Source organism: Epinephelus moara, chromosome 5 (genome assembly GCF_006386435.1).
Source record: "Epinephelus moara isolate mb chromosome 5, YSFRI_EMoa_1.0, whole genome shotgun sequence".
NCBI lineage: Eukaryota > Metazoa > Chordata > Actinopteri > Perciformes > Serranidae > Epinephelus > Epinephelus moara.
In genome coordinates, this window is record NC_065510.1 from 18174149 (window position 1) to 18199570 (window position 25422).

The following is a 25422-nucleotide window of genomic DNA, read 5'->3' on the forward strand; positions in this document are numbered from 1 at the left end:
GTATTGATTATGATTTATTATTTAATTGTGCGGACTGGATGGTTGAACAATTTTTTAATGATACAATGACGAGAAAAGGCATTTTGAATAAGTAAATAAATGTTATATATTTTGTCTGTATTTATTTACATGATTACTAATTTCCTAATTTCATATATGCTTATTTAACACTTCAGATCTCAATACAGAGAGAAGGTGCCCAATTTTCCGAGGGTTTCCAAATGCGTCGTGACGCTTCTCTGACGTCGGGCCCGGACGGAAGTGATGCAGCTCGCATTCCTCGATCACCTAATCCGTTTTGATGATGCGAGATGTCTCTGAATGTGATCACAACATGGTGATGCTTGTCTGAAACTCACCTTGCGTCATTATTAATAAACATTATCCTGCAGTGCGGAGCGAGATGGACCCGAGCAGGAGGAGCGAGAGTGACTGGCAGGGGCTGATCAACGAGGTGAGACTGGACACACGCAGGAAGGAGAGTGGGATAAAAAAAAAATACTCACTACAGTATAACCTCCACTCGTGTTTGTGCACCACACTGTCACATCAGGGGTACATTGTGTCGTTTCCGTTTAAATGCCGCGTGTCTCCTCCTGTCTGCAGCCACACACACGCTTAAAGATGTTTAGTGTAAATACAGTTAAGAGGATTAAATCTCAGCAGGTTTCTCTCAGACTGCAGACAAAGAAGTAAATGCTTTCCTTCTACCTGCAGAGCATGGTGCCATACACAGATGATGAGTGAAACTACATGCACCAGGCTGCAGGTGTATTCACTTCACTCTGGTTAATACAAATCATCTGTCCCAGTCACTACTGTTTGGTGACAGCTCATGATGAGTTAATGGTCATCCTCATGTCCATCACATCTTTGGTGTTTTTATAAATTATTGATGAATTTAAGAACATCATGAAGAAGGTGGTGACAGAGACATGTGCTTGTTTTTTTCTTCAGAGGCCACTATGTTTTAATAGTTGTTGTTTTAATGTGAATTTTTGTATCATATGTTGTATTTTTTGAATTTTAAATGTGTTTTAATTGGATGCCACCTTCGCCAGGTATCCCTTGTAAAAAAAAAAATCAGTCTCAGTGGGACTTCCTGGTTAAATAAAAGCAAATAAAATAAAACACAGGTGAGACAAAAAGCCGTACAAATTGTGTCTGATCCTGTTCATCCTCTTTTAAAAGAATTCACAAGCTTACCCTCCGGATGTTCCCTTTTGTTGCTGCAACAACTAAGAACATTTACAAGAAGTCTTTCATACCAAATGCAATAACTTTGCTAGATTCATAACCACCATTTGCTCTGGAACCATGTCTGTTATTGTTATATTACTGTGATGTCTTTTAACCAATGAGTAAAACCAAAGGCAAATTTCCACGCATGGACAGTAAAGATTATCATTATTATTATTGCTAGTATGTTATATTTGTGTTGTACTAGTTGTTATGTCGTGAAACTTTGTTGTATAAATTTTAAGCCATTTCTCCACCCGCTGATTCCGTATCACCACTTTCACAAGTGTGGGTCTCAAAAAATTAACAGAAAATTAATTGAAAACAGCCCCAAAAATTTAATTTGAATGTGATAATCTCATTTATATCATTGCAAATTGAATATCTTTGAGTTTCTGGGAAACTCTGTTGGGCATTTTTCACTGTTTTACACCATTTAATAGGCAGTTAATCAAAAGCATATCCAACAGATTCATTGATAATGAAAATTTGAGATGCACGATATTGGAATTGTTGCCGATATCCAGTATGCAGATATATAACCACTCATTTGGCAGATAACAGATACCGATATCAATATATCCACTTTTTTCCCTACCTAATTTTAGTGCTCGTCAAGTCTCTTCTGTGGTGGAATTAACATAATATTATGCATGCATACTCTTATTATGACGGACCATCAGCAGATGGAGACATGAAATACAGTGTCATTAAATGTATATAATATTCATTCATTGTACAAGATAAGAAAAGTCATGTTGGCCGATTCTCCTAGTTCACTTTAAAACTGATATTGGCTGATACCGATAATGTGCCGATATTATCATGCATTTCTAATGAAAATTTGCAGACCTAAAAATGTGATTTTCCTACTTTAACAAATATGTCACAGTGATAGATATCAGAGGGTCTCATGTGGTTATTGTGATATGAAGTGTGTTCCATTTTGAACTAGGGCTGCCACGATTAGTCGACTAATCTGTGACTAATCGACTACTAAAATAATCGGTGACTATTTTAGTGTGACTAATCGACTACTAAAATAATCGGTGACTATTTTAGTGGTTGACTAATAGGTTTGAGTCATTTTTCATAGAAAAGTACTATAAAAGTACCCCAAAATACTCTTATTGCAGCTTCTTACATTCAAATATTGGCAGCTTTACACACTCTCCCATGACGGTGAGCTAAAACCCTTTGGCGTGAGTACGAAACAAGACATTAGATGACGTAATTTGGGGGTTTGGGAGAAACAGACAGACATTTTTCAACATTTTAACACATTTTTCGATAAAATGATTAGTCGACTAATCGAAGAAATAATCAACAGATTAGTCAACAATGAAAATAATCATTAGTTGCAGCCCACTGCTTCAATATTTTCTCCAATGACCAGTTAAAGAGCTGTATGCAGATTCAGAGCATTAAAATAGCAGCATGTCACTATTTGCTTTGTAAAGATAGTGGAGTCATATCGTCCTGCACAGACGATGAAGTCACGCTTCATCTGTGTGTGTTGTAATATCAGTTTGTCTGTTCTTTGTTGCGGAAGATTGTTCAGCTGCACCTGCATGTTAGTGCATATGAGTCCATGTGTGTGTGTGTCCCTCTGGCTAGCTTATTACTGCCGCTCTGCACTGGGCTGGTATGACTGTTACTGCTTATAATGCTTCCCCGACTGACAGTGGCAGATTAAGTGTAGAAAGTTTCTTTTTACCAGACAATGAGTTTTTAAGGAGATGTAGTTTACCTTGACATGTTTCGACTGTCACTTCAGTCTTCTTCAGAAGTGTCATCTGACGTGCGTTATGACGTGTCTTTATCAGCTGGTAGTATCCTGGCTGCGTGACCAGCCTGGCAAATCAGATTGCCAGGCTGGTCACGCCCCAAAACGACAGGACGTCTCACAAGATCACAAAAAGAAAAAGCAGAGCAGGTGAACCTAAAATCAGCCATATCAGATCACTGCAAAAGAAATAATCATGTCATGGACTGGGACAACGCAAAAGTCATCGGATCGGAAAGCAACAAGTTCAAATGTTGGATCAAGGAGGCCATAGAGATGAGGAGGCGGGCCAGGAACACCATCAACCGGGATGAGGGGGCTTTCATGCTGTCGCACACCTGGGACTCTCTCCTCCAAAGAACACCGGGCGGCGGGGGGCGTGACAAGCCTGGCAATCCGATTTGCCAGGCTGGTCACACTACCAGCTGATAAAGACACGTCATGACGCACGTCAGATGACGCTTCTGAAGAAGACTGAAGTGACAGTCGAAACATGTCAAGGTAAACTACATCTCCTTAAAAACTCATTGTCTGGTAAAAAGAAACTTTCTACACTTAATCTTTTTTGAGTAGACAAAATGAACCTAATTACACTACGACTGTGGCAGAGTGGCAGAAGTGTAACACCCACCCTCCAGTTCCCCCCTCAGTTAACACAGCTATGTCAGCACTGTTGTCATTGTTAGGACTAATAGCACTGTTAGCTGCTAGCCACCGGCTCAGGGACCTCTATGTTGAGCACCATGTGCAGGCATTCCCAGCTCTGACTCTGCTTCATCAATATGCCCTTATTGTCAGTTACATCTCCGTTAATATAGTATTAAGATTCTGGCTTTTGGAGGATGACACTGCCCACCCAGTCTTTCTCTCTCTTATAAAACATGTTATTGTCTTACATGCAGTTCCTCGTCTGTAAGAGGAAGTTGGAGAGTAAGAAAGAAGCGCTTCTGATTCTGTCGAAAGAGCTGGACACCTGCCAGCAGGAGAGGGATCAGTACAAGCTGATGGCCAACCAGCTCCGTGAGCGACACCAAGGGCTCAAGAAGAAGTACAGGGAACTCATTGTGAGCTGAACTAAGGATGCCCCATGAGAGTTATATTATATAGTGTTGCCATTGTCCACTATTAAATTTGACTGTTTCCTTTTTAACAGGACGGAGATCTCTCGCTGCCGCCTGAGAAAAGGAATCAAGTGAGTGACTTAAACCTGGAGCTCTTCTTTGTACATCACTAATCACTCATTTCTGCCAGCGTACGTACAGTATAAACCCTCTAATTTTATTTTGGCAAGAAGGACACATTTATGAGTGTGTGTGGATATTTCTTCACCACAGCTGCCACCTTCATCATTTTACGTTACAAGATGGGAGAATATTTACATGAAATTCTTGTTCTGTAGAGCTTTAAATATCAGTCGTAAATGTATTCATATACCAGGCGTTCATGTCTTCTCCAGGTGAACTTAGCCCAGCTACTGAGAGACTCCAGAGAGAAGAGCAGTCAGCTTTCTGAGGAGGTGAAGGAGCTGAAACAACGACTGGTGGAAGCTCAAGGTGATAACAAGGTACCATGACACACTGTGCACTACACTGTGAGCTGGAATAAAATCAAATAAGGATATAATGTATGTGTGTTTCTCTTTGTATGTCTTGAATAGATCTCCAGCATTATAGTAGCGTTCAAGTCAGTTTGACTGGAAAGAAATTAGAATGGGATGAAATATAGTAGATCAACATATTGTCAAACTGTGCTGCTCTCTGTCCCAACAGCTCCTACGAATGACCATCACCAAACAGAGGCTGGGAGACGAGGAGGTCGGCGCTCGACACTTTCCTGCTCATGAACGAGAGGATCTGGTCAAACAGTTAGAAAGAGCCAGAGAGCAGGTGAGAACATCAAGCTGCTTCCAGTCCTCTGTCTTTAAATGCTTTACTTCAGCTGTTCAGGTGAATGTCAGCTGATGGCTTCATTAAACAACATACATCAAGTGGTGGAGGAAGTATCCTGATCCTTTATTTAAAGATATATGTAACTTTTTGACATTAAAATATCTAAAAACGACCAGACAAATGTTATATGCTTTGTTAAGTTGTGTACTTACATTATACCAAACATTTCTAACAGCATTCAAACCCAGAGAAATGTGCATTGTGTGCCAGGAGCTGTAATAAATTGACTCTTTATCCAGTTTTAAGCCACATTTTTACAATATGCTTATTAGACCTTCGTCGATTTTAACTCTGTCTTAAATGGACGAAGGATTTAAGTCATTGGACGTCTGAATCTTAAGCTGTCAGTGAAGTAAGTTAAGCAAATGTTGGCGTTAGCTCCGCTCCAGCCCCTGCTGTGCCGAACAGCGTCAGAGAATCAGTGATTTTTAATGTAAAACTGCTTTATTCAGTAATTTAACTGATTTAAATCACTGAGACTGTTTGTTTTGGAGAGGAGAAGGCCTCCGCAAATAATTCAGCTCCTGGTAAAAAAAAAAAAAAACCTGGAAGGGCTGGATCCTGAAGTAATCACAGAAAACATGCACATTGGCTCACCTGCGACGTGCCGAACAGCATATGAGAACCACTGATTTTTTTTTTTTAATGTGAAACTACTTTACTCCGTGTTTTTACAGGTTTTAGTCAACTGGTCAGTTTGTTTTGGAGAGGAAGAGACCTCTGTGGATAATACAGCTCCTGATAAAAACCTCCTGAAAAATGAATATTGAGGGAACTCTAACCGGGAGAAACTTACAGCACTTACAGCTTTGTCTTTTGTTACTGTTTCGATTTCTATTATGAGAGACCCCAGCAGCAGAAAGTTACGTAGTGTGTCTTTAAGTGAAAGTTTTAATTCCGCATTGTAAAAAGTACTCCATTAAAAGTCCTGCATTGAAAATATAACTTAAGTCGAAGTGTTAAAGTATTATGAGGAAAATGTCCTTTAAGTTTAAGTTGAAGTTAAGTTTTAAATTTGTTAAAAGTGAATTAAGTGATTAGAAGGAAAGTCAACAAGTCCTCACATTTTAGAAGCTGCCGCCATTAAGTGTTTGTCATTTTTGCATGAAAAATGACTTAAACAATGATCAAATATTTGCCAATGAATTATGTGTTAATCGCTAAATCGTTTCAGCTGTAATTGTGCTTGAAAGTTTGTGTTTGATAGTTTTGTATGTAAAAATCAGGATTTTTAGAGTCAGAAACCAAAACTGTCAAATATATGTATTGGAGAAAAAAGAACATTTCTCTTTAAAATGTAGTTAAAGTGGCATGAAAAGAAAATTTATAATTTACATCACAACAACAATTCAATTCTAACTTAAGCAGGTTTTTTTCAACAACTCTATTTTCATACTAAAATGTATCATTTAAGAAAAATACTGTGTCAATCTACAAAGAGACGGTATTTCTTCTGAACATGTACAAAATACGTTGATAACAAAAAATGTGCCAAAAATTGCGTAAAAGTATCTTTTCTGGAGAAAAAGGTAAAACAGGATAGTAGTGTGATTATTTTCTTCAAATAGTCACGAATATAGAGAAATATGAGTGGATGAAATATTCTACATACACGTTGTGTTTTGTGTGTCTGTAGAACGAGGTCCTGGAGCACAGCGTGAAGTCGCTCACAGACGAGCTCCAGGACGTACGAGCGGAGCGCGACGTGTTCCAGCAGAAGGCTCATCGTCTCAATTTGGAAATGAACCACATCGTGGGCAACGATGAGATACGCATTTTAGACATAGATGCACTTTGCATGGAGAACAGGTGTGTTACTCCTCCTTACAGACATTCTACTGGTACCTCTGTGTTAGAGAATATTAGAGTATCTGCAGCAGTTCGTCCACAGTCTGAGGAACAAGTCTAACTATTTGATTAGTTAAATGAAATAATATGAATATTTAAATTACCTTTGTTGAGTGATGACTGTAAAGGTTTCTCTCCTATGTAAACAGAACCGATGAGGTTTAATGATTCAGTGACGGGTTGCTGTTCAATATAATCTTTCAGGTATTTGCATGACCGGTTCTGTCAGCTTCAAGAAGAAATCAACCTGCTCAAAACAAACCTGGTGAAGTACAAGGTAGCTACATTTCTTTTTTGTCATGTTTATTTCTTTAACAGTTATATTTTTTAGTTTACAGTTTACATTTTGCACATCTTATAAAACACAAACCCTTTAATTAATAATGTTTTCCTCTGGTTTCAGAGCGCCCTGGACTGTAGGAAATCCTCTAAAATCAATGGGAAACCCAACAGTAGTGCTCTGACCGGGGTGCTCTCTGCTAAACAAGGTCAGAAGGTTCATTATTTAAACACGCCTCACATTTCAGTATGTACAATCTCACAAAGTGGCATGTCAACATTTACAGAAGCAGTGAAGAAAGACAATTTCATAACCCTTTATTTTGCAGACAGCACATGGTGTCTGGTTTAGTTTATTTATTTGTTAGGGACAATGCACATTAGTAAAAATTTAATTTCTTTCTAATTTCTATATATGTTTTTTAAAAGCTAGGGAAAATATTAAAAAACTACATTTCTGTCATTATTATTACATTTTTAAATTATGTTACAGAATTATTATAATTTTTAACACTTTTCCAGGTAATTTCCTTATTTGTTTATTTATTTTTAATTTTCCTTTTTTTCTGTCTTTTTTTTTTTTTTTTTTTTTTTTATTTTCTCTTTTTACTAATTTCTTTAAATTTTTCAGGGTAATTTCTTCTGCCATTGCTCATTACCTTCTTTCCATGTTTTTGAAAGAAACCAAGCCAATTTGCTCAGGGGTTAAACTGTGACTATCTTTGTGTGTGTGCAGTGAAGGAATTGCTACTGTCTGAAGAGAACGGCTGCAGTTTGCCCGTGACTCCTCAGTCCATCTCCGACCTCAAGTCACTGGCCACAGCTCTGCTGGAAACCATCCACGAGAAGAACATGGTGATTCAGCACCAACGCCAAATCAACAAGTACTCGATCTTGTACTTCACACTCTCTGTAGATGCTGTAATAACTTGGATGCTGGACAGAACGGGCAGATTTCATTGTCTGTGTGTCTTTTGTCTTTAGGATTCTTGGAACCCGAGTAGCAGAGCTGGAGAAGAAACTAAAAACATTAGAAATGTCTGGATTATGGAGCCTGCCAGGTGATCACAAGTCTCTGAATACACCGAGACTATTGTGTGTCATTGAAGCTTACTGTTAACAATGATTTACATTCTTTGTTCTTTCCTTCTGTCCTTTTGCTTCTTGCTACCTGGAGGCCTGACTTATAATGTGTCCCTGGGAATATATGGAAGTATGTTCCTCTCACTTCCTCTCATGACTTTTTAACCCTTGAACTTCACCTTCTTCTAATTACTTCTCACGTCTGTTTCATTTCTATGCAGTCCAACAGTTTTAAGTAGTGACACACAGATGAGCTTTTAAAAAGGCTTACTTTGAATAATGTTCTGTCATAACAGGAGGGAAAGACACCATCATCCTGAACACTCAGCAGGCTGAGTTAACAGAGTCTCCTGGACAGGAAGGTGAATATTCTTAAACCTCTGTCAGTGTACACCATCTATCATTTTGTGTGTTGCTGAGATTATCGTACTTAAATCTTGTATCCCTACAGGTGACACTGGGTCAGGACAAACAGCCGTCGACCAGCAGAGCTCCACAGACGTCCCAATCCAAGAGAGTGGAGCATCATCTGTGTCAACTAGTCAAGAGGAGCTTCTCGAGGAGTCGCCACCCAGCGAGGAGACCAGCCAGCCGAACCTCTCGCACCAGTCAGCTGAGGCAGAGCCGGTGAGCCCTCAGACAGAAACACCAGACACCAGCCAATCACAGGTCACTGCAAATTTAACGGCTTTAACGAGTCAGCGGTCAGAAGAAGAGGAGTGTGCGAGCGACTCCTCTCCCACACACCATCTGTCAGACCTCTGCCACTCACAGCAGACTTTAGAGAACTCTGACCCCTCTGATGCCGTGGGAACAAAGGATGAGTCAGATAAGTGCGCTGAAGGGGTGGAAACTGTTGAAACGGAGCATATTCAAACAGAGGAAAACATCGATAACACAATATTCACTGCTGCTGCTGCTGCTGCTGCTGCTGCTGCTGCTGCTGCAAGGTCTGGCGAAGAGCAGGAGGACGTGCAGTCAGACCGGGACACAGAGCTGTCGGATGGGACAGATGTTAATGTCAGTGAGGAAAAGTGAAGTCTTCCATGAGCCGTTCACATGCTGCAGAGCACCAGGAGAAATCCTCAGAATGATAAGAAGGAATGATGCATTTGTAGTGTGATTTTTATGAATAATGCAGAAAAAAAACAGGAGAAAGTGACACTGTTGAGTCATGATTGACAGCTGGTGTGTTGATAATCCGTTACGTACTGTAAATCCAAGAAATATGGAGGATTTTAAAGTAAGTAAAAGTAGTAGGAATGACTCATCACAAACCTCAGAAAAACCTTAGTGTTAATTGACAACTGTCAGCGACTCATTTTCTAATTTGTTCCTTTACTTGATCCATTTTGAGAGTCTTGAATTCATACATGGCCCAAAGAATGTCAAACCCCGAACATAACTGCAAACAATAGTAGGCAGTTTGAGGGATAACGAGTGGGTAACCCCTGGTAACATGACCAAAACACGGTGCGGTGGTGGTCCGACCTGCAACCCAGATGTGGTTGTTGAACAGTGTTATGCTGTTATAAAACCCTGCACTCCACTTAGGATTGTTTTCCCACAGAATCTTGCAACAGGTTTTGGCACAGAGTTGCAACTATTCCGCCTGAAGAGCATTAGTGCGGCTGCGGCCTGACTCACAATCCAATTAATCCAAATGTAATCCAGGTGTTTGAGTGCAGACACCATTTTCACTTATTCCCAAACTCTTGGCACAAAGTTTGAAGCTTTACATAATGTTAATGTTACATAATGTATCAGAGGGAGGGAAACTGTGATTTATGGTGATAAAAAGTGGCAAAAAAAATGTGGAATGATTTCGATTTTTCTGCCTTTGACACACAAAACTTCCATCTTTGATCATTTGCTTTAGTCGTGGGACCTCTCGCTTTGACTGAGAATTGTACTCAGCAGTGAAGGAGAATAAAATCAGCTGTTAACTCTGGTCAAACACTGATTTAGGGTTTCACATAGAACTCAAAATGAAGACAGAAAAATGCATCAGCAGTTGACCATGCACAGAAAGACACAATCTCCTTTATCTTTCTACCTCCGTCCACACTTCCCCCTCCACGCTGAAGTACTCCACTGTATCTTTTTGATCAGTACATCCAAAAACAGACATCCAGCTATGGTGAATGTTTTTTAGCCAAGCAGCAGCTTTATTTTATTTCCTCAAACACAATACAGACATTTCCAGTTTCATCTCTTATATTGTTGTAAATTTTACAATGTGGGGCATTTTGCTTTTTTTGCTAAACACCCTTACACCAGCTTTTTATTTTAACAATGAAAACAATATCAAAGCTATAGAAAATGCTGCATGATAATATACTATTTATTTATTTTAATTAAACCTTGCTCTTATTTAATCCCACAACAGGTGTCTTCAAAGCACATATTTGAAGATTTACAAGAATCTGAACAGATGTCTTATTACAGAGTACACTTACAGAGTTTATAAGTCTCTAACACAATGAAGGCACAACATGTAGATTACCAGCACTGATGTCTTGTTTGTGTTTTTGTGGTGAAAAGATATTATTACCTCACCAGATAGAAATGACATAGAGCCATATGTGTGCAAAACAAATGTAAAAAATGGATTTATTTCTGCAAAATAAAAGGTTTTCAACTACTGGATTGTTGTAATTTTAGGGTGCAGTGACTGTCTGGGAAAACCAGATTCCAAAATGAGCCCTGAAGCTTTATACAGTAATGCTGTGCAGATGTCACGCAGGGTGTGGTAGTGTTTACCACGTTCATTATCTTAGCTTAGCATGTTAGCGTGCCAACTTTGGCAAAACAGAAGTACAGAAATTTTGACTTGATGATGGCGATGGAGGAAAAGTCACATGAACAAAAAAATGGGAAGGATTCATCCTCTGGGGACTATGTATGATATGAAGAGGCCCAGACAGTGGATATATTTGGAGGTGATCTCCGTTTATTCCTGACAACTCTGACAGCAAGAGGTAAAAACAAAATCCTCCGTCAATTACAACCATATAACTCGAGCCCCTCTCCCATGGAGTACAACAGCAAAAGGGGAGAGGACAGGCGGGAGACACTCTTATATAGGTGAGTTTCCCCAAAGTTGAATGCAGAGGTACAGAAACTGAGTATCAAATGTTCCACATATTGATTATGGAGGCCTGAGCATGTCAGGTAGAATTATAATACTTAATATTACAAACGTACATTTGACTTTGTTACACATATTACTGCTGTATAATTGACCCTGTTACATATGAAGGTCTGAACCAAACTGTGTGAATCTGTGTGTAGATGTGAGATATTTGACAGGATAAATGGAAAACTGTGTCCTGCTGGTGGTGCTAGATGAAAGGTATTTTAATTTCATAGTGTGGGCACCATTTCTGCACCAGATTTTAATAGTTGAGATATTTAGTCTGGACCAAAGTGGTGGACCAAACAAACCAACCCTGCTGCAATCATGGATAAAAACATATCTGAGTTATTGTACTTTATTCTTAGTATTTTGGAAATACTCTTACATGAAGTTGGAGCAGTTCTTCTCTTGAATGTTTGGAAAAAGGGGGGGTTTGATTAAGTCATTGATTTGTCGGTATCAGACAAGAAACACAGTGGACACAATGAATCAATACAGAGGCAAATCCTGTATGTTGACCATCAGACTAATTCCTCCTCAGCCGCCTGTTAAACAGCTTATAGTGCGTATTCCACAGGTTAGGGGAGGATATCCCGATGATGCAGCATCCAAGCCTGCGGCCTGCGTTCCCATGCAGCAGGCTCCCTGCGTCTCCACCACGCCCCAAGTCGTCCACCTTCTCATGGATCACCACTGCTCTCCCAATCACAGACAGCCCTCTGAACAGCGTTGCCTCGGACTCTATCATGGTATTGATTTTTCCTTCCTGGGGCTTAAAGTTACCAAAGTCTCCAGGGTGGTTGGGGTGGTGCACACCATGTGGATTGTAGTGGCCGCCAGTGGAGTCACACCCCCGGCTCAGGTCTCCGTACTGATGGATGTGCACCGCCCTGGGCTCTGGATCACTGTCTGTAGGGAAGCCATTGATGCGAATGAGGACTCTGAGTTTTTCCTGAGGATATTCCTGCTTGAACAGCACCTGGCCGTACACTTTGGGCAGACCGTCAGGTAGTGTGGTGCTGGGTCTCATTTTGCAGGCTGCATACAGGGTGCCATTGTACTGAGAGACCTCTGGTGGAGCTTCACTGTCAGCTGAGGCACATTGTTGACAGAAAGCCAGCAGAGCCAACAGTGCTGCTACCATCATGCCTGTTGACCTGAAAGATATTAAAATTATTAGGGAAGTGCGTCATATTTACACAATCATCATATGGTTTGCATGAAAATATCAAGTACATGGAAGCTGTGCTGGATCCTTTGAATAAAAGTAGTAACAGCACTTTATAAACATACTTTATTCCAGGTAAAAGTCCTGCATAGGTTAACACAGGCGTCAGAAAAAGTATTTAAGTACTCCTTTTTTTAGTTTTACATCATGGGACTGTTGTAACTAATTAATTAAGAGGTGGTTTAAGATGCTCAAATTCAACATCATCATGTGTTTTTTACATAAAATTCCTATTATACAAAGTACTTTCAGTTGTGAAAAATAATAATAGAGTAAAAAGTACAATATTTTAATATTTTAAAGTAGCAAAAAGGAGAATTATTCCACTTAAGCAGGCTAAAGACATACAGTACATGAAGTGTGCACTCTGGCACACTAAAATATACTTAAGCAAATGCACTTATTTCCTCTTTATCCACTAAATTGTAGTTTAGTTAAAGTAAAAAGCAGACTAAAGTTAGGAGCCATTTCCTCAAAAATTCCACAGTACTTGACTGTTAGTTTTCAGCTCTACTTGTAATGCTGTTGTTACAAAGGGTGATGTGTTGCAGATCAGATTCCTTTACCATATTGACCTCTTTAACACAAATGCACTCAACATTAATTGCACAGAATATTTACTCTGTAAAAGAATAATAAGCTATATGAATGCTACAAGCTGTTCCTCTCACTGGAGACATATAATGTCGCAGTATGTTGCTCTGCAGCTGAAGTTAATTAACACAGACTTGAGACACAGAGAAAGTCCACCTACCCGTGCAGACGCATCATGGTCACCATAAACAAACAACAATAAAGTCCTCGTTGTTGTTGATGTGCAGCTCAGTGCTGATGGTGAAGACGTGTCAACATGCAAAATGTTTCATAAAAGTGTTGTATAAGCGCGTCAGGAGGCGTTGTTTGCTGAGGGTGGAGCAAAGCTCTGCGCTTTTTTTTCCACATTAAGACGCATTCAGGCTGGTGTTAGGCAAGTTTTCATTGTTTGGTCCAGGCGTGCAGCTGATCCTGATTTAATCATCTGGTTATGAAATATGCCTGAAAATGAAAAATGAAGCATGCAGTTATCGTGCTGAGAATTATGCCTTCACTTGGGACGGAAATTCTTCATCCTTAAAGGGACAGTTCACCCCCAAATTAAAAATACATATTTCTCCTCTTACCTGTAGTGTTTTTAATTGCTCTGAATTGTTTTGCTGTGAGCTGCAGGGTGTTGGAGGTATCAGCTGTAGAGATGTCTGCCTTCTCTGGAATATAATGAAACTGAATGGCACTCAGCTTGTGGTGCTCAAAGCGCCAAAAAATACATTTGAAAAACTCAACTATGTCTCTTTCCAAAAATCATGGTCAGGTTACTCAAGATAATCCACAGACCTTGTTGTGTGCAGATTCATGTAGGAACTATTTTTTGAGCGACAGCAGGCACGACATTTTTTATGTAAATATTGTAGTTGTTTGGTTTATTGGAATAGTTTCCCCTAGATTTTCTTTTTTCCTTTTAAGCAATTCAGTAATTTCAAGGTAAAACAGACCCCACACAGTAGTTTCCTTGACATCTTGAGATTGGAGGCAATGCGGTGAATGTTTAATATATCATTATATACATGTGCAACCTTTCAGAAATGTCACTATGGTGAGTGTGGGAATGATAAACGACTGTGCAACTCTTCCTTCCCATAGTAGGCCTATTATATCTGTTTTGTCATGGTCCTGTACAGCTTTACTTCTTCAAGATAGTGCTTAAACAGTCAGTCAACTGAAAAATTAACTGGAAATCATTTTCATAGCTGAGTCATTCATTGGGTAAAAACACCCCCAAATTTTTGGTCTGAGATTTCTAAAGAAAATTGGATTTGCTGCTTTTCATCTTATGCTTTATTGGATATATTATATATAACTGGACTGTGGGTCTAACACAAGTTGAAGACATCACCTCTGAAATTTGTGTTGGACTTTTTTCACTACTTTGTGACATTTTATTAACAAAAAAAATCAGCAAATTGACTGATGATTAGTTGTTTCTGCTCTTATCATGTGTGAAGAAACAACCAAAGCAGCTCCATACAAATTGTGCATGAAATGAAATGTTAACATGATGGAACTGCTTTGAAAATGAGCTTGCTTGCTTGCTTCATTCATTCATTCATTCATTCATATTAGCACAAAACTGACATAATGAAGGTCTTCAAACCACATTTTGACAAACCATTTTCAGGATTAGATTCAGATTCAGAATACTTTATTAATCCCCGGGGGGAAATTGTTTTTGTTCCAATGCTCCGTGCAAAGTAGAAATACTAATACAGCATGAATGGAAACAAGAGATAAAGATGGAGATATAAATAAAATACTAAAATAGACAATGAAATAAGTAAAATAAATATTAAAGTAGACATTAAAATAAAATAAAATAAAATAAAATATTAAAGTAGACATTAGAATAAAATAGAATAAAATAGAATATTAAAGTAGACATTAACATAAAATAAAATATTAAAGTAGACAATAAAGTAAAATAAATAATAAAAACAGTAAAGTAGACAATCTGAAATATATACAATATACAATGAAATGGTTGTAGCATTATAAATGAAATAAGAATGAGTAATTATATTGTGTGATTTGTTTTATAAATAGCCAAATGAGTCCGATCATCAGAGGGAGGAGTTGTACAGTTTAATGGCCACAGGTAAGAATGACTTCCTGTGGCGCTCAGTGGTGCATTTAGGAGCAATCAGTCTCTGGCTGAAGGTGCTCCTCTGTTCGACCAGAGCGTTGTGGAGAGGGTGAGAGCCATGCTGAAGTATCGCCCGCACCTTTGACAGCATCCTCCTGTCTGACACTGCTGTCAAAGGGTCCAGCTCCACCCCCACAACGTCACTGGCCTTTCTGATCAGCTTGTTGAGTCTGTTGGCATCGGCTACTCTCAGTCTGCTGCCCCAGCACACCACAGCAAACAGAATAGCACTGGCCACCACAGACTCATAAAACATCCTCAGCATAGTCCGGCAGATGTTAAAGGTGCGGAGCCTCCTCAGAAAATAGAGGCGGCTCTGTCCCTTCTTGTAAAGGACTTCAGTGTTCTTAGTCCAGTCCAGTTTATTGTCTATGAACACACTGGTTTTATGTTATATTTAGGGCCCTATCACCGTAGTGAATATTGTGCTACAGTGATGCACACTCCTGTACATTTTCAATGAAATCATCACAAATAATTTGCCAGAAAAACTCCTCTCACTCTGCACCTTGTGGTCATCCAGCCCTGCAGTGTGTTATACTGCCACTACACACTCCAGACCAGCAGGTGGCGGTAATGTGATCCGCACCGCCGCTGTAAAATTAATGAAAAGAAGAAAACACAAGCACAGGAATCTGGAGTTATTACCCGGTAGAATTGTGTCCGCGTTAATAGATTCAATATAAGCTATATTATCTCCTAAAGATGTCCAAAAGACATCGCTTGGACTTGGGTGATGACTACTCCTCTAGTAAGAAGAGGTCTGAAGGGTAAGTGGAGCTCCAAAGTTAACATGTCTGCTTTAACCAGTTAGGTGCTAGCTAGCTGTTAGCCGATGCTAGTTATTTGGCTAATAGCCACCATGGATGAAGAACCGAGACAGTATAACCTCAGCCGTTAACGTTGTAGCTCTGGTCTTAGCCACAGTTTAACGGCACCTGAGTGTCCATCTGATACAGGGTTATAAATGTATCTCGTTTAGCTGTATTGTGTTATTGACTTAATTTAGGTTAGCTAGTGAGGACGGCTCTAGCTAACAAACGTTACCTTTACGATTGAGGCACGTGTATGTGTGGCTAACGTTCACTTAGCGAGTTGCTAACAACCATAGCTAGCTAACTTTAAATGACTAACCCTAGCTAAAAATATTGAAAGATTGAGATTTGGTTCTTGGTATAACATTGGTGCTCTACTATTAATAATGATAACGTTAAGAGCCCCAAACAAACCGTAATGTTACTGTTACTGCATGCGTGCTAACCGGCTCTTATTATCTTCTATTAATTTAACTCACTTCGTTTATTTGCCAGTTTCGTTAGGTAGCGTTACACTTAGCTAAAACTATTACTGTCTAACAAAACAGCCCTGAAATGAACACTGCTTTCATATTATCCTGTTCACTTTTAGATAAAATTATTATTAAATAGGGGTTCATTCAGTCTTATTTTGGAGGGTAACGTTAAGTTGGGATCTGTTTAAATATATAGCATTTTATCGAGGTATGAGTGTATTTTTTTGTCCAGCCTTGCCCTAAAGTTCGTCATATATTGCATAACACCTCTAAAATGACTGTCAAAAGTCAACAGTAAAATATGCCAGTATATCCCAGTCTTGATTTTTTTTAATTGAGGTCATATTTTGTAGGAAACAACTTGAGGGTTGAATAAAAAAAATGTAATATTAAGTGCTGTGCAAACTGTCAGTTATCATTATCAGTACCTGCCTCAATAATCCATTATCTTGAATTCTACTTTATAGATAAGGTCAGGTTAATACATAGTGTTATGTCTGACAGGACTCACCATAATTACTAGTTTTAGACTTGCAAATAGTGTTCAGGTCAACATCCATCATTATTCATACATCCATAGGGAGTTGTCTGATGTGAACGCTTGCAAGTTGTAAACATGGCTAAGTTCTCCTTCTCTGCTATTCACCCCACGTGATGTGAGCCTGGCTAAACAAATATTTATCCTTTGTGATTTTGACAGCAGTAAAAGCAGAAATCACAACGCAGCTTCACAATAATTTCCTTCACATTGGAAATATTTCTAACAATGCCCTGCCCTGTTGTTGACAGGAGAGACAGGGACCGGGACAGAGACCGGGAGGATCGCTCCAGGGACAGGGACCGAGATAGGGACCGGGACAGGGACAGAGACCGGGATAGAGACTCGAAGCCTCCTAGTGTCCCGTCTAACAGCACGGCACCTGTACCATGCCTGGCGCCCATCAAGCAGATGGCTATGCAACAGCAGATCAACCCATTCACCAATCTGCCGCACACGCCGCGCTTCTACGAGATCCTGAAGAAGAGGTTACAGCTTCCGGTGTGGGAGTACAAGGAGAGCTTCAGCGATATCATCACACGTCATCAGAGCTTTGTCCTTGTTGGTGAAACTGGTTCTGGGAAGACAACACAGGTCTGTAATGCAATTAATTAGACAGTATCTTATAAGTCAGACACTAAAAGCTTGTGTAATGAGTGGTGAAAGCTTTTGAAGTACCAGCATATCCAGTATGATGGCACAGTGTTGCCCAGAAGTGATTTTTATCAGATGATTTTAACTGAAAATATTGCAACTTGTGCTTCAATCTCCAGATCCCACAGTGGTGTGTGGACATGGTGAGAGGTTTGCCTGGGCCTAAGCGGGCAGTAGCCTGTACTCAGCCCAGGAGAGTGGCAGCTATGAGCGTAGCTCAAAGGGTGGCAGACGAAATGGACGTCATGCTTGGACAGGAAGTCGGCTACTCCATTCGATTTGAGGACTGTAGCTCTGCTAAGACAATTCTCAAGTAAGTGATTGAGGTCTGCTAATGCACTATAACTTAATTTCAGAGGCACAATGCAACCAGTCTTGTTTGTTTTAATCCAGACCTTATCACTCTAACAAAGCATGTCTGTTGTTTCTTTAGGTACATGACAGACGGTATGTTACTAAGAGAAGCTATGAATGACCCACTGCTGGAGCGATATGGTGTGATCATTCTGGATGAGGCCCACGAGCGAACTCTGGCCACAGACATCCTGATGGGAGTACTCAAGGAGGTGGTGCGTCAAAGACCGGATCTGAAGGTACTGTTTTTTTTTTTTTAATGACTGCAAGAAATTATGTGCTTGCTTTTACCATGGTGTATATTATGTGTTGCTACAACCAAGTGCTTCACTAAATAGGTAGGCTGTTAAGAAAATTAATCACGTTTCAAAAACATTGATCTGTGGCCCATAAGGAGTTGCATCACTATTGAAATGAACCCGTTGTGCTCATTTTCAAGGTCCTCAGATAAGATAAGATATACTTTATTGATCCCCCAGAGGGGAAATTCAAATGTCACAGCAGCACAAGACAAAAAAGACATTGAATAGAATAAAGATAAAAGAGAGGGGAAAAAAAAGAAAAATAAATAAATAAAAAGATAATACACGTGTCATATTGACCAGATGCCAAAATAAGTCAGTTCAGAGCTGGATGTAACTTGAGCCAAACTGCTGTTGTACAGTCTGATGGCGGTTGGCACAAAGGAGCGTCTGAGTCGTTCAGTCTTGCACCTGGGTGGGATGATCCTCTGGCTGAATGAGCTGCCCATCAGCCACAGCTTGTCGAGCAGAGGGTGAGAAGGATTGTCCAGGCTTGCACAGATTTTGTCCTTCACCCTTCTCTCAGCCACGGTCTCCAGGCTGTCCAGGTCCGGTCCCACCACAGTGCGAGCTTTCCTCACAAGCTTGTCGAGCCTGTTGGCCTCACCAGTCTTAACGCCACCCTGCCAGCACACTACAGCAAAGAAGAGTGCACTGGCCACCATAGACTGGTAGAAGGTCTTGAGGAGCCCACTACAGACAACGACCTTTCTGAGTCTTGAATAGGGTTTTTTACTATAACATGTTAACCTGCTTTATTGGTCAAAACACACTTGGTTTTCCTCATACTGTATTCACCCCCTGTCTGTGACGGCTCCATTTAGCACCGGCCTTTTCAAGCCAAGTCAGAAAAACAACATGTACCATGTTTTCTGCTTCCTGCACAGGTGATCGTCATGAGTGCCACGCTAGATGCCGGAAAGTTCCAAGTGTACTTTGACAACTGTCCTCTCCTGACTATCCCCGGGCGTACACACCCTGTAGAGATTTTCTACACTCCCGAACCAGAGCGGGACTATCTCGAGGCAGCGATCCGCACTGTCATCCAGATTCATATGTGTGAGGAGGACGAAGGTGACTGCCTTCTCTTTCTCACCGGTCAGGAGGTAAGACTTGTGGAGCTGGCATTCGCATTATAGCTGCATTGTTCTGTTTCCTCAGCGCACAAAGTTGAATCAAATTTTTCTTTCAGGAAATTGATGAGGCCTGCAAACGGATCAAGCGTGAGGTAGATGACCTTGGACCTGAAGTCGGAGACATCAAAATCATTCCACTGTATTCCACATTGCCACCACAGCAGCAGCAACGGATCTTCGAGCCTCCTCCTCCGAGGAAGCCCAATGGTGCAATAGGAAGAAAGGTACATTTTACCTAGTAGAACAGAGCAATTAGATACTCTCAACAGAGTACTGCACCAGATGCATGTTACTCTGTGGATGGCTTTACATTCAGTCTCCATTTGCATCCACTTGTCAGATTTTAATCATAGATATCTGACGGCCTTTTGATTCGTCCTCAGGTTGTGGTGTCGACAAATATTGCTGAGACCTCTCTTACAATTGATGGTGTGGTGTTTGTCATCGATCCTGGATTTGCCAAGCAAAAGGTGGGCAAAGCTTAACTCACATTGCATTTCATTTTTTTTGTAATATGGTGCTAAATCAAAATTTGGATGATCCTGTAAAAGATTTTGTATATCTTATGATGGGCTAGTAGTCTATTGCACATCTCAGGTAAATTATCTCACTTAAACATGCTTTCAAATGTGTCTCCAGGTTTACAATCCCCGTATCAGAGTTGAGTCTTTGCTTGTGACGGCCATCAGTAAAGCTTCTGCCCAGCAGAGGGCGGGACGAGCTGGCAGAACACGTCCGGGGAAATGTTTCCGCCTCTACACAGAGAAGGCCTACAAAACAGAGATGCAGGCAAGTGACAGCAGCTACAGACTTAATTTCTTCTTCACGTTTGGAGATTTGGATGTAGACAAAAACAAAACTTCAGATAGTTTAGCCTATTCTTAAAACAAATGCACTTTCATGGCAGTATTTGTTGTATATTAACATTGTAAACACTCCCACTCCAGGATAACACCTACCCTGAGATTCTTCGATCCAACTTGGGATCTGTTGTGCTGCAGCTGAAAAAGCTGGGTATCGATGACCTTGTGCACTTTGACTTCATGGATCCACCAGGTGAGTTAGTTAGCATTAGTTAGATTGAATGATAAAACATTTATTAAGCTCTACTTGGGCACGATTCTGACCTCTCTGCCTACTTCCCCTCTCCCTCCACAGCTCCGGAGACGCTGATGAGGGCCCTTGAGCTGCTGAATTACCTGGCTGCTCTCAACGATGATGGTGACCTGACAGAGCTCGGCTCCATGATGGCAGAGTTTCCTTTGGACCCCCAGCTGGCTAAGATGGTCATTGCCAGCTGCGAGTTTAACTGCTCTAACGAGATCCTTTCCATTACTGCCATGCTGTCAGGTAATGCCCAGGACTGGGCTGACCTCTTCCTTGCCTTCTGTAGGCCAAGTCTCCTGTGGTTAAACACACCAATACTACTCACTGGTAGTTTTAGGCAGGGGGGAAGTGTCCCAGAATTTCTGTTGCGCACAGCATTTTGGACAAACGTGAATGAAGGAAGGAGTATTAAGTTTTTTTTACATTTTTAATTCCAATGAAAGTCTTGATATGGTGTCTCAAGCACTTAAGTCAGCACTTAAATGTGCAACATGCACAGATATGACACTGTTAAATAGAGAAGCAGTTCCCTCAGCAGGAAGTGAAAGAAAATTGAAATGGTCATGTTAAACGTGCGGTATGTAACTCTGGAGAGAGGCAGTTGATTGTTGAGTCTCATTCCCAGAAGGGCTGCGAAATTAATCTACTATTAATCATGATCTGGATTTTGGTTTCCCACAATCATATGAACATGATTGACTGATATTGTCATTTAAAATGTGTGCTCAGCTCAGAAAACTCAGATCAGAAAAAAAAAATTAAGATCTAGGACAGAACCAATCATATGCAAAGAGAGCATGAGACTTGTGTCTGTGCCACAAAGCAACACAACTCGCTTGACTAGCTGAAAAACACCACAATCTGCAGTACTGTGGTGCTGTGGTGCTGTGGTGCAGTATGACAAATGCAGGAAGGCCAAAAAGAGTAATAATGCTAACGTTACCTCGCAGAATCCCTGTCCTCCCCAGCATCAGCTTAGACATCTATAACAGTGCCACTGTACAGTGCACAATCGTACTGTGGCAGCTATAAAAAATACAAAAAACAAGGCAGTGGATTTTTAGCCATCCAACTCCCAACGACAGACTGAAATAACCTGTGCAATCATTTTATTTAGACAAAGATATTTGTCCAATAAACACTGTTTCTTTTCCTTGCATTTTGGAATGGCACATTTTAGTTAGTCTATATTTAAGGATGCAATTACATTTATATTTTGCTTCGAGGAGATGTACTGAATTGAAGGTGAAGAAGAACCTTATTACTTTGATGCAAAAATGTGTTAACTAACAGGAATGCTGAACAACCTGGAAGTTAAAGCAGTGTTCTGTTTATTTAGATGTAAAGTGCAATAAAAATATTTATCCCTAAAGTCAACGAATAATCGTGATGCTAATATTAATCACAACAAGTATGACTTTCATTTTGGCCGTAATTGTGCAGCCCTAATTCCCTGGTCATCACATACCAACACTTGAGGCTGGTAGTCGGACTGAACCACAAACCCAAAGCGTGAGTATTTTACGACCACAGAATGAGACAACAACTAACCATCTATTGCCAGAGTTACATACAGTACCTTAAACTAATGTAGCAAATAAGTATTGGCCCGAGGTCATGTGAAACTGTTTCTTGATTTAATTCTAAGAGTTAATTTAGTTTAAACCAGTTGGCAACAACGATACACAGGTTGTGCAGTATACCAAGTTACCCTCTGAATTGTAGTTCGATCCAGATGTGAGAAAGTGGCGAATATTATGTTCACAGTGAGGTGCAGACTAAAGTTTGAAACAAAGATTGTCATTATTCCCAAGGTAATACTGCAAACAAAATATATGTATGTACAATAATCATTATTATTTAATCATGATATTGTATATCATAATCTGCATACCATTTTTTCATAGCTTCACAGCCCTATATGAACGTTATGTCATAAAAAGCCCTTTTTTATTCACAAATTCAGTTTTGGTTGGAATATCTTTCATTCTGGACAGCTTCACTTAAATTTTAAAGCTCTCCCTTAATTCTATACTATTTTCATTTTAGGTTGAAATTAGTTACGGCCATAATACTGTATGTCCAGCATGTTCATTGAATAGTGAGTGTTTCTTCACCAAAGCAAGTGGATAGGGCAGGCACCACTTAAGATTTTATTCATATTCATCGCATTTATCAGAATTTTCTGTTCATTGAAATAATGCATTGTGAATTTTAACGATTAGGGTTATGCCTAGCTGTATGTAGCCTGGAAGTTTTTTAATTATCTGCTCTCTTTAAGATTTTTTCTACATCCACAAAATGACCATTTGTTTATCAGTTAGTCACAGTGTAACCTTGAATTCATGAATAAAACTTTGTTTTTCTCACATGCCTCCACGGTGAACGGAGAATCCAAATATGTGAAAAACAAGTTTTCTTTATAAATGTAAGGTAACACTCAATGAGTAATTGATATACAAATGGTCATTTCGTCTGTTAAGTCTTCCTTTAAAGGCCTGAGCATTATGTCTTGATACCAAAAAGTAGAATTTCTGACTCTTGAGAAGTTAAAGCATTTGCTGGTGTCCCTAACACTTTGTAGTTGTGTGAAAACTCTTGTTTTACAGATGTGGTTAAATGACCCCCCTCTCTACGAGCTAGTAGCCATTACAGTTGGGAATGACCATGAGAAAAGACTGCAGCCCCCTTTGATAGAGCTTGTGGTCCTGCCCTGTCCCAACGCAGTGTCGAGTGCCCTAGCATCATAGGCTTTGCTCCATTTTTCTGTGAATATTTGACTCATCCCTATGGGCGGCTTTGTTGGGGCCCATACCAACCTTGTTTAGTCCCACAGTGTTTTGTCCGCCCCACGGAGGCTAAGAAGGCAGCAGACGAGTCCAAGATGAGGTTTGCTCACATCGACGGAGACCACTTGACGCTGCTCAACGTCTACCACGCCTTCAAACAAAGTGAGTGTCAGTGTTGAAGATCCCCTTGAGACGTGTTTCATGAATTAAATATAGTTGGAATACTGATGGGAAATGGACTGCACTTTTATAGCATCTTTTAGTCTTCCGACTACTCAGAGTGCTTTTACACTACATTCTGTCACCCATTCACACACACATTCGCTCAAGGATACTTGGACATGCAGACTGGTGGGCGCTAGTTAGGAGCCCTGCTCATTTATGATTACCGCATTGCTGTGGAAAATGGGGGTCACCCTCTTGTGTCCTCCCAGGTCGCCCTGGTGAGCAAGTGGCTTCATTTTGAGCTGCAAAACCCCTTTAGCATTGTGAACTATGTTCACACTATGAGCATTATCCACGCTAATACCGATAACAGTGCTGATGGAGCTAACAGTGATAACATTATTAACAATGCTAAAGGGGGCTTGTGCCTCAAAATTGAGCACCACTGAAATGCTTGTTTTGGTCTTCACCTACTTGTGAGACAAATGTGTCCTTAGTTTGAAGGATGCCCCACTGTGCCCACAAGCTAGTCACTAACTTCATCCGTTTGTTTGTCTTTAGTGCAGGGCAGGTAGTGACTGCGGGTTTGTTGAGCATTTTCACTGACTGGAACGAACAAATCCAAAACATGTTTATATGAAAAACAGTGCTTTGTGCAGCTTTAGATTTGTTGCCTGACACTTAATCAAATGTCTGAATCCTTGTTACACTTTTCCAGACCACGAGTCCAACCAGTGGTGCTATGACAACTTTGTCAACTACCGTTCCCTGATGTCTGCTGACAACGTGCGGCAGCAGCTGTCCAGGATCATGGACCGCTTCAACCTGCCGCGCCGAAGCACAGAGTTCACCAGCAGAGATTACTACACCAACATCCGCCGAGCGCTCTGCACCGGCTTCTTCATGCAGGTGAGCACAGATTAGTAAATGTAAGACGCTGATCTAAAGACGGTTTTAACAGGATGTAACTTAAGTTCACACCAGAAATGTTTGTTTACTCACATTTATCTGTGTATTAATACATGTCTGTAACCTGCAGGTGGCTCATTTGGAGCGCACAGGTCATTACCTCACAGTCAAAGACAACCAAGTGGTCCAACTGCACCCATCCACAGTCCTGGACCACAAGCCCGAGTGGGTGCTCTACAACGAATTTGTCCTCACCACCAAAAACTACATCCGCACTTGCACAGACATCAAACCAGAGTGGTATGTGTGCCGATATTTAAATGATTCCTAATACAGGTTCATAAAGACAAACTGAACTTTGCACATGATCTCCTGACCGACTTACTCATGGCCTTCTTTCCTCTGTTACAGGCTGGTGAAGATTGCACCGCAGTACTATGAAATGAGTAACTTCCCACAATGTGAAGCTAAGAGACAGCTGGAGCGAATCATTGCCAAACTAGAGAGCAAGGAGTATTCCCAGTACTGAACAATAGCCAATAAGTGTCCTGGAAAACAACTGCGTACTTTAGTTTTAGATCTTTCTGTATCATTGTATCTTAATGTTTAAAATTTGGCATTTTGATTTTTATATTTTGTTTGCTTTTTGTTTTGTTTCTTTTTTTCCCATCACTGTTAATTCTGTAACTAAGTGTAATGTCAGATAAAAATATCAGCAGCAAATATTAGACCTGGATATGAAGATTTTCAAAAGGAATATCAGAGACATGTCATTTAGATGTGGTTGACTTTCCTTTAGGGGATTGCTGAGTCATAAAAAAATTGTGCTTGCTTTGTTTCTTTAATAAAGGAGCTTTGACTTAATTTCTGTGTATATATTAATAAGTAAAGT

General features: G+C 40.2%; 3 protein-coding genes across 4 annotated transcripts; 2 read left to right on the forward strand and 1 right to left on the reverse strand.

Moving 5' to 3' along the window:
* The first annotated feature begins 263 nt into the window (after window positions 1-263).
* On the forward strand, window positions 264-10964 carry LOC126389983 (coiled-coil domain-containing protein 149-like). 2 transcript variants are annotated; one of them, XM_050044029.1, is made up of 13 exons: window positions 264-454; window positions 3928-4089; window positions 4179-4217; window positions 4482-4589; window positions 4795-4911; window positions 6611-6783; window positions 7027-7099; window positions 7226-7310; window positions 7838-7985; window positions 8086-8162; window positions 8279-8314; window positions 8481-8546; window positions 8636-10964. In XM_050044029.1, exons 1-13 carry the CDS (start codon window positions 404-406, stop codon window positions 9220-9222), a joined length of 1722 nt encoding a protein of 573 aa, XP_049899986.1. In that variant the 5' UTR covers window positions 264-403; the 3' UTR covers window positions 9223-10964. The 2 variants fall into 2 exon arrangements, with proteins under 2 accessions (XP_049899986.1, XP_049899987.1); XM_050044030.1 differs by lacking the exon at window positions 8279-8314.
* Window positions 10965-11115: 151 nt separating this feature from the next.
* LOC126389997 (extracellular superoxide dismutase [Cu-Zn]-like) lies at window positions 11116-13453 on the reverse strand. The gene is made up of 2 exons (XM_050044047.1): window positions 13306-13453; window positions 11116-12480 (listed from the first exon to the last, which is right to left on the reverse strand). The coding sequence occupies exons 1-2, from the start codon at window positions 13329-13331 to the stop codon at window positions 11850-11852; spliced, it is 657 nt and encodes a 218-aa protein (XP_049900004.1). The 5' UTR covers window positions 13332-13453; the 3' UTR covers window positions 11116-11849.
* Window positions 13454-15887: 2434 nt separating this feature from the next.
* LOC126389979 (ATP-dependent RNA helicase DHX15) lies at window positions 15888-25394 on the forward strand. Its single transcript, XM_050044024.1, has 14 exons — window positions 15888-16055; window positions 17366-17708; window positions 17888-18081; window positions 18202-18361; window positions 19312-19530; window positions 19617-19784; window positions 19944-20030; window positions 20200-20349; window positions 20508-20616; window positions 20719-20910; window positions 23496-23618; window positions 24340-24530; window positions 24661-24830; window positions 24942-25394. Exons 1-14 carry the CDS (start codon window positions 15991-15993, stop codon window positions 25057-25059), a joined length of 2289 nt encoding a protein of 762 aa, XP_049899981.1. The 5' UTR covers window positions 15888-15990; the 3' UTR covers window positions 25060-25394.
* Window positions 25395-25422: the final 28 nt, after the last annotated feature.

Bases quoted from the DNA above. Each gene is read 5' to 3' on its own strand.
- LOC126389979 (XM_050044024.1), top strand. From the start codon at position 15,991: ATGTCCAAAAGACATCGCTTGGACTTGGGTGATGACTACTCCTCTAGT. The intron at 19,531-19,616 runs GTAAGACTTGTG...TTTTTCTTTCAG, and splicing joins TCTTTCTCACCGGTCAGGAG to GAAATTGATGAGGCCTGCAA. The intron at 20,911-23,495 runs GTAATGCCCAGG...AACCTTGTTTAG, and splicing joins CATTACTGCCATGCTGTCAG to TCCCACAGTGTTTTGTCCGC.
- LOC126389983 (XM_050044029.1), top strand. From the start codon at position 404: ATGGACCCGAGCAGGAGGAGCGAGAGTGACTGGCAGGGGCTGATCAAC. The intron at 455-3,927 runs GTGAGACTGGAC...TCTTACATGCAG, and splicing joins GGCAGGGGCTGATCAACGAG to TTCCTCGTCTGTAAGAGGAA. The intron at 8,163-8,278 runs GTGATCACAAGT...TGCTACCTGGAG, and splicing joins TGGATTATGGAGCCTGCCAG to GCCTGACTTATAATGTGTCC.
- LOC126389997 (XM_050044047.1), bottom strand. From the start codon at position 13,331: ATGGTGACCATGATGCGTCTGCACGG. The intron at 12,481-13,305 runs GTAGGTGGACTT...AATATCTTTCAG, and splicing joins ACCATGATGCGTCTGCACGG to GTCAACAGGCATGATGGTAG.